Raw genomic sequence first — 8,984 nt, forward strand, 5'->3', positions numbered from 1 at the left:
ATATATATATATATATAAAGCTATACATAGGCAGATATACACAGTATGTACTTACATTTATTTTCTACATTATTTCTATGTGAATGTCTATACAGAAAACAGGTCAGTTTTGGAAAAATCTCCATGTCTTTTCTGTAAGAATTGTTCTCTGTCTATTTTTTCTCCTTTCCAGATTTTCTCTGTTATCTGTTGTACTTTATTCCGATATTTGTGAACATTCTCCTGTAGTTGTAGTTGATTATTATTATTATTATTATCATTATTATTATTATTATTATTATTATTGTTATTATTATTACTTTTCTTGTTTCTTTTGTTGTTTCCTTTTGTCTGTACAGTTGTTTTTGCTGTTGCTTTTGTTGGCGTCTGTGGCCAGTATTGTGGTTTGTGGAGCTATCGGTAGCTTTTATTATAGTCGTTAGTCCATTAGTAACTATTTGCTTCTGCTCTGTATTTGTATCGTCTCTTCTCTGCTGTTGAAATCTCATATTCAATCTCTGATTTACAGGAACTGGGAAATCTCATATTATTGCCGTATTTACCAGTAAATGGAATCATCATTAACATCAGTGTCGTGTTGTTTTCTTCTATATTTTTTTCTCCTCCTTGTATCTATCGACTTTTTCTCCCTTGTTTATTTTCTTGAGATTTAATACAAATTGTAAAATTCTATTATCAGGGTCAATTTTCTTTCTTGTTTTGAACTTTAGGAAACTGAATTAAATTATAATTCTTAAAGGTAAAATTCATCACCAATTAAAAGTGGATGTTGTGTTGGAACACGCAATGCTGTTGTGATATTTGCCATAAGGGAATCTCTCATATGAACTTGTGGTGCGTGAAAGCACTCTTGGCTAATGGGTTCTGTGATTCTGTGTATATCGCTAGTGGGACTGTTACTGCTATTTTCAGCAGTCAGTTATCCATCATTGACAAGCCCAAAGAAGGCCAAAATCACATGATCTAGTAGTCTTGGCAGTGGGGATTAGTGTTACAAATCAGAGTGCTTATAAATACCACAAACCATAGAGGTTCTCTCTTGGTAAATATTGCAGAATTGTGTGTTCTAACACAACATCCACTTTTAAATGGGAATAAATATTTACCTTTTGGTATTAATACTGCTTCTATCATTTTATTTTCTAATTCTTAAAGTTAAATTTCAGAGAAATATTTTATATTTTATTAATCACACTGAGTTTGTATACTTCGTTATTGAACCTGAGTTTGTGTATATTAATTATGAGTGTATATGTTTCATTATGAAACTGGGTTTTATGTGTATTTAATTATTAAACTGGGTTATATCCTATTGAAATACGATTTATCAAGAATAGAATATCTTTGCTTATGGAGGTGTGTCTGCTCAGCTGTACAACTTAACTCCTAAATTTCTGTTAATATTGAATTGTTAACGAGCATTTGTATTCCATTCAAAAGTCTATTTACTAAAACTGCCATGTTATTTATTTTTCAGAAATGCCATTGTATAGGTGTGTGTGTGTGTGTGTGTCTATGAGTGTTTGTATGTGTAATAGTTTACTGCGTAGTAAGCTCTGTAATCTGGTACCATCTCAACAACCGAGAGAATGAACATGTGGTCTTCAGTGTTTGACATAAAGCATCCTCATCACCACAATGTAACTCATCATCATCATCATCATCATCATCATTATTATCATCATCATCATCATCATAATCATCAGCATCATTTAACGTCCATTGTCCATGCTGGCATGGGTTGGATGGTTTGACCAGGGCTGCCAAGCTGGAAGGCTGCACCAGACTCCTCCAGTCATGTGTTTCGGCATGATCTCTATGGTTGGATGCCCTTCCTAATGCTAACCACTTTGCAGGTGTGCATGCATGCATACATGTGCACACACACACACACAGATTAATGTCTGAAGAAGGCAACTGAAAGAAGAACGGCCTCTAAACTCATAAACCATCTGTATTTCTATAAAATGAGAAGTGAAATGGAATTTTTATGAACTCGTATTGAGCTTTACGTCTCTTCCCCACTTCTGTCCCACCTTAGTGTAGGTACCAAAGTCTGCATTGTTTTAGCATCTCATGGCATGAAGAATTTTAGAATACATGGTTTTTATCTTGAACTAATTCAAATGTGCGAAAAAATAAGTCGTATATCTTCACCACCATCATCATCATCATTTGATTATCATTTAGTGTCCACTCTTCTATATTTCTGTGGGTCAGATAGAATTTATTGAGGTAGATTTTCTATGACCAGATGCCCTTCCTGTCACCAACCCTCACCTGTTTCCAAGCAAAGTAATATTTCCCCATGGCCAGACATGTTTTATTTTTACAGAAGACTTGAAATAAGCAACCTTGTTTATGCGTCTGCCGAATCCATTCACAAGGCTTTACTCGAACTGTTGCTATAGTAGAAGAACTTGCCTAAGGTGCTGCACAGTGGCACTGAACCCAACACCACATGGTTGGGGAGCGAGCTGTTTAACCACACAGCCATGTCAGTGCTAGCTGAGCATTGCGTTCTTGAGCAAGACACTTCATTTCACACTTCTCCAGCCCACTCAGCTGTAAATGGGTCACTTCTGCAACGGAATAGCCTTCTGATCAGGGGACAATGTTGTCCCTGCTCACACCTAGCCAGCAGAGTGGCATCATTCGAAAGCTAAAACCATGTGAAGCACATTGTAACCAGTGATGTATAACATCTGATATTCTGGTCAATATTGTCACACGCACACGCGTTTTCTCACTCCCCCCCACACCCACACACCCCCTCTCTCTAAATTTAAATGAAGTTTGCAGCAACCATCCCCCAATTCATGTTAAAAATAATTCCCAGGTGGCGGAAATAGTAGAAGGTTGACCTTTAATGTTTTACAGTTTCGTTTTATCTCTCTGGATTCAAATCTGGCTGGGTCCAGTTTTTCCCAGTGCAATTTGTCTGACCCTCTTCTTTACATTCTCCGTGACATTAAGAAGCAAAAACAGTAGGCCCTTTCATTCAGGTGACATATATGGAACCTTTGTCCACTTTGAACACCTGCTGGAAAATAAAGGCAAAGAAGGAACTAAGGGCCAGATCTGAATGTTCAGTACAGATTGAACTCTGCTAAAATTATCCAAGAACTAGAGTATGGTATTAAAGCTGGGTAATGTGTGTGTGGGTGAGAAACTCACTACTCTTCCCTCGAAACTGGTCTTGTACTCACTGCAAAGAAGTCAGTGTAAATACTTTCTAGTTTTTCTTTTTCGTTAGCCACAATTTGTTTGCTAATTATTAATGAAGTGTTAAAATAAATAATGTTATCATTAAAAAATGGAAGAAAGATAAACATTACTGTTTCCTCTTTTATTTTGAAACAAAGGTGTAGACATCTTATTAAATGGTTAAAAGTACATCTTGTACTTCTATAGGTGTGTTATATAAACATACCTGCACAGTTATTAATTAGTCTCTCTGGGATTCCTTCTTTAATAACAAGGACAGTTTTTTTTAAAACAGGAATTCTCCTTTCCTGATGTAATTTGGAAGCAGCCATCTTCGTTAGAATCTAACGAAGTTGCCTTCTACTCGTTACAGACATCTTTCACATCATTACACTCTTGCTTCACTGGGTTAATTTAATTAGCAGACTTTGCATCCTTAACTAATTTTCACGAATGAATCCAGACATCAACCAGATGTGTCTAAGATATGTGATTCTGGTGGAAGGAAAATGGATAAAAAATCGGTGGAACATCTACGACTGGAATTTACTAAATATGGTTAGAAATGCTAATGAGGCTGATAAAAATTGACCCCAGGACTTATTCTTTGTAAGCCTAGTACTTATTCTATTGATCCCTTTTGCCGAACTGTTAAGTGACGGGGACGTAAACACACCAGCATCAGTTGTCAAGCGATGTTGGAGGGAGAAACACAGACACACACACACACACACACACACACACACACACACATATATGACAGGCTTCTTTCAGTTTCCGTCTACAAAATCTACTCACAAGGCTTTGGTCAGCCCGAGGCTATAGTAGAAGACACTTGCCCAAGGTGCCACGCAGTTGGACTGAATCCGGAACCATGTGGTTGGTAAGCAAGCTACTTACCACACAGCCACTCATTAATTTAGTTTTATTTAATTGTTTTTATAAGTTTATCTGGGAAGAAGGGGCAATCTCCCATCACCCTGTAGGACCTGAGTAAACTTCAAGCGAGGGTCTCCAACAAAGGAATCCAGTGTGTGGGGTGGTATGTGTGGCCTAAATGTTTGTAACAGGCTTAGTCGGTTAGTCCACATTAAGGTGCATAGGGGTAGTTTTCTGGTTTATCTCACATTTATATTCCTCCCAGGATGGGACACCAGTCTGTCACAGGTTACTCCTTTTCATCAGCTGAGTGGATGGACTGGAGCAATGTGAAATGGAGTGGTTTGCTTGAGAACACAACACATTGCCTGGTTCAGGAATTGAAACTACAATCTTACAATCACAAGTCCAACACCCTAACCACTGAGCCATGTGCCTATTGTGACAGAGTGAACCTCAATAATGTACTCAAGGGCCAAGTAATAGTATTAAACTGGGTGGTGTGTCCCTCCTGCTGCTACCCAGACTAACTGTTGAATAAGTGAATAAATAAATAACATAAAATTAATACTTACACTCTGACAAAATGGGTCCAAATAGATGAGTGGGGTTTTGCTGCTCTCCCAGCTAACCAGGTCGGCAGAATCTTGATAAAGGGGACATTTTGTATCTTACTACCAGAAGCAGCCCGTTATCCCCTGCTGATCCACTTATGTCTCAACAGACTAATCCACCTCGGAATATATATGGAATTGTGCAAAATGCAAGAAATTACTACTGAATCTAAGCTGAACTAGCTGTATGTAGAGGCCATAAAAGACACACACACATACACACACACTATGCATTAAGGTATACCCCCCCCCCCATCGCCCACCTCCCTTTCCTCTACAGACTTACCACAAACAGGTGAATGCTTGAAGCAAATGCTAAAAACTCAATCTGAAAGAGAAATTGTATCGGATCCCTGCACGTACATACATCCACAATGAAGAATGTGAACCCATTTCAGTGTTAATTACCTTCATCTCCTAATTATAATCCCTTTAGGCCTTTAGGATGCAACATGGAATAGACATTCCTGTGTGTATCCATGTATTATTTTCCGTGTTCTTTTGCCAGTTTATAATATGATTCATGCTAGTTTCCCTCATATTCCTTGAACCTGTTTACCTGTTCATAATAAAGACAATAAATAAGTTTTAAAATAAAAACAGTAAGTAAAATTATTAAAATAATAACAACGGTAATGATTTATAACGATATTAATTTATCAGGCGTTTAGGTTGTTTAGAATTTCTGTGTCTGTTGCAAGTTGACTTCGGCGTAGCATGTTTTTCTTTTGCTAATGTGGAGTTCTGGAATCGGAATTCTTGCTAAGAGGATTAAGAGAATTCTTTATAGATTAGTAAACTTTTTTCTTAGAAGGAAGGAAGGGGATCGAGTGTTTGGTTCCTTCAACTTTGTGTTTGACTTTAGGTATTGTTACCCCTGCCAACCACCACCCCTTTATCTACGGTTTTGTTATTTATTTATTTCCAAGACCAATTTTTTTTTTTTATATCTGGGATTGAGAAAATTGTAAGCAATCTAACTGTAAACAAAATAACTAATTATTATTATTATTATTATTGTTATTATTATTATTATAGTAGTTGGAGGTATAATTTTGTGTAGGTGTTAAGAGTAGGGGCCGGTATGCTTGTGTGTAGGGGTTAAGATTAGGGGCTGGTATGGTTGTGTGTAGGGGTTGAGAATAGGGGCTGGCATAGACAGTTTTGTGTAGGGGCTGAGAATAGGAGCTGATGTGTGTACGGGTTAAGAATAGGGGCTGGTATCGGTGCATGTAGGAGTTAAGAATAGAGGCTGGTATAGCTGTGTGTGTGTGCGTGTGTATTTAAGAAGTTTGGTTTGAAATCACAAGGCTTAGGAATCGGTCTCATTGTATATCACTAATATCTTCTAGTATAGCTTAGAACGTAGCAATATTTTTGTGAGCGAAATTGCGTTTTAGTTTTCCAAATTGTATTGATGTGAATGAGACCCATCTTTACAGATCTTCTTATTTAAGTTTTCTTCTACTATTGAGAAACCCTTATCCTGTGGCTTATTCTACTTAAGAGCTGCCCTTTACTTTCCTGTCACACTCTATGTGCTTCGTTCATTCATAGCAGATTTTTTAATTAGCCAAAAATTGTGAATATGAAGATTGTGTTGATAGCTATGGGGTGCTAGACTTTTGTTCTGGTCTTTCATATCTTTCATGCCAAAGTGTAGGGGATAGCAGGCTCTCTTGTCTCATACCCTTGCACCAGACCAAACTGTCAGCTGACTACCCATGACCCCTGTACACTTGGCATTATCATACCTTTCTCAGGAGTTTCACCTATTGTCATCATCATCTATGCTAGATTGTGTGAATCCTTTAGCATTTAAACTGGCCATATCTGGCCCAGATATTCTACCTTGTTTTATGATCAAATTAGCCAGATCCAGCCTCTCATACGTACCCTATTATGTCATTCTAAGAATAATTCTATCATGCTTTTAGTATTGTGTCCTTCATAGTATCACAACCCAACTAAGACTCTTATAATTCCAATATCTCACAAGAGAGAAGCTGCTTAGAATATTCTGACAAGACCTGTCTCCACTTGGAATGTAAGAACATGTAACATTGAATATTGGCTGGAATTACTCTCAGTGGAATGATGAATTTCAAAATTTTTAGTGTCTCTGGTGATATTGGAACACAAGTATACCAGACGCAAATGAAGTGAAAAACTGTATCATTATCCATTCACGTGTACCATTTCGAGCGTGGCCGTTGCCAGTATCGCCTGACTGGCCTTCGTGCGGGTGACACGTAAAAGCACCTACTACACTCTCTGAGTGGTTGGCGTTAGGAAGGGCATCCAGCTGTAGAAACTCTGCCAAATTTAGATTGGAGCCTGATGTTGCCATCCGGTTTCACCAGTCCTCAGTCAAATTGTCCAACCCATGCTAGCATGGAAAGCAGACGTTAAACGATGATGATGATGATGATGATGATGTAGATGAAGTAACATTGAAAGACAAGGAATGGTTTTGATAGAAGAGAAAGAATTTGCGGGAAAAAAAAAAGCATCATATCCTTTGATTGTTTAAAGTGCTTAACGAGGGCTTATTTTAATGCGAATGTTATAGTAAACATTTTCCATGTCTATGTCCCAAAACTCAAGTTACAAAGATGAATTCTTTGACGACCTGCAAACCAAAGTAAACCAGTTTCTGCAAAACAGCTCTTGCAAAATCATTGGAGTTTTCAATGCTAAAATAAAAGAAGACCAATGCTAAAACTGGTGAAATGTTAGACACAAATATGGTTTTGTGGGGCAACTAGTGCTGCAATTTTGTGTGCAATGAATGGATTTTCAGAGCAGCATAGGTCTCATCCAGTAAACAACCAGACCCTTAATCAAACATTATCATCCAGAAGAAAAAAAAAAAAAAGCTGGAAGCTCAAACTAAAACCTAGCAGAACTTAGAAAAGTGTTGAGATTGGTTCTGTTGATTTTCTGTTCTTGGGAAGTTTTGTTATCTACAAAGTAAACGAAAATACAGATTTTGTTGAAATGATAGGATGTGTATGAAATTGTTAGTAAAGACCTGGTTGGAAAATTTGAAACGTTGGGTGGGGAGGATGCTTTTGTGGGCAGGGGTGGTCGTGGTGCTGTGGCTCAAGATGGGTGGCATAGGGTGAAGCATGTGTTTGGAAGAGACAACAAATAAAATAACAGAAAGAACCACTGTGTGTGTGTGTGCGTAGAGAGAGAGAGAGCATACAATTATGTGTGTGTGTATGTTGATATTTTTAGATGTATATATGTCTGTGTAAATGTGTATATGTGTGTGTGTATATATGTATAAATTCATGGTGTAAAAAGATATGGACGTGTGTTGTAACATCGTTTTGTACATTTGTGTTTATATATACAAGAGATTATGAGAATTGCTTGACAAACTGCTGGTCACATATATGTCTATGCACAGAAACACTTATATACACATGCTCATACATACGCAGCCACGCTTTAACATACAAATCCATACTTGAACACACACGTACCTACACTTGTATATGCACACACACACAGTTGTATACACACACACACACACACACACACACACACAAACACACACAAACACACACACCTGTACACACCTTGATACTTGTGCAGAGAACCATTTCCATGTGTATACCATTTGATCTTGTTTGTTAATTTAATCTGCTCCAATTTAAAATTGAGAATCCATATTGAATCAGGTCAGTTGTTTGATCATCCAGAATATTCTAGAATCTTATCCTTCTCTTATTTTTTTTTCTCTCTCTCTCTCTCTCTCTCCTCGTTATTTAGGAACTTCAGCGGCAGAAATCTAATTATGAGCGGCAGAAGAAGCATGCAGTGCACCTTCGGATGCAGCAAGAAGAGGCTGAGAGAGAGCTGAAGCAACCAAAGAGTATTGACAGCCAGCGAGAGGAGATGCGGCGGTTGAACATGATTGTCAAAGAGAAGCAAGACCAGGAGATGATACGACAGCGTCTGCAAGGGGACCAGGACGAAGGAAAAGTTGAAAGCCAGCAGCTGCCAGATGCAGTGCAACAACAACAACAACAACAGTTGGCAGAAGTGCAGAAATCTGAAGAGCTGAGAAGGGTTGAACCTGTCAGTCGAGTGCCGCTACAGGAGAAAGAGAAAGCAACGGTGAGAAAGGACAAAACGGAGGAGACACTGAAGACCAAAGTAGACAATAAGTATGTTCTTTGGGTTTTTCCCCCTTCACCAATTTCTTCTCACAAAACTTTCATCTCCATTGCCCCAAATCTTTGCCTTTATTACTGTTTTTTTTTCTTTTTT

The 8,984-nt window shown here is 37.9% G+C and overlaps 1 protein-coding gene across 16 annotated transcripts in view; it reads left to right on the forward strand.

The window, feature by feature from the left end:
* The window catches only part of LOC106872026 (DISP complex protein LRCH3), a 254,748-nt gene that overhangs the window by 172,378 nt on the left and 73,386 nt on the right, over positions 1-8,984 (forward strand). For all 16 annotated transcript variants that reach the window (XM_052967554.1, XM_052967550.1, XM_052967551.1 and 13 more), the window contains one exon: positions 8,484-8,881. In XM_052967554.1, coding sequence (XP_052823514.1) covers positions 8,484-8,881 — 398 coding nt within the window. The remainder of the gene's footprint in view (positions 1-8,483; positions 8,882-8,984) is intronic.

Source organism: Octopus bimaculoides, chromosome 4 (genome assembly GCF_001194135.2).
Source record: "Octopus bimaculoides isolate UCB-OBI-ISO-001 chromosome 4, ASM119413v2, whole genome shotgun sequence".
In the NCBI taxonomy this organism is placed as follows: Eukaryota; Metazoa; Mollusca; class Cephalopoda; order Octopoda; family Octopodidae; genus Octopus; species Octopus bimaculoides.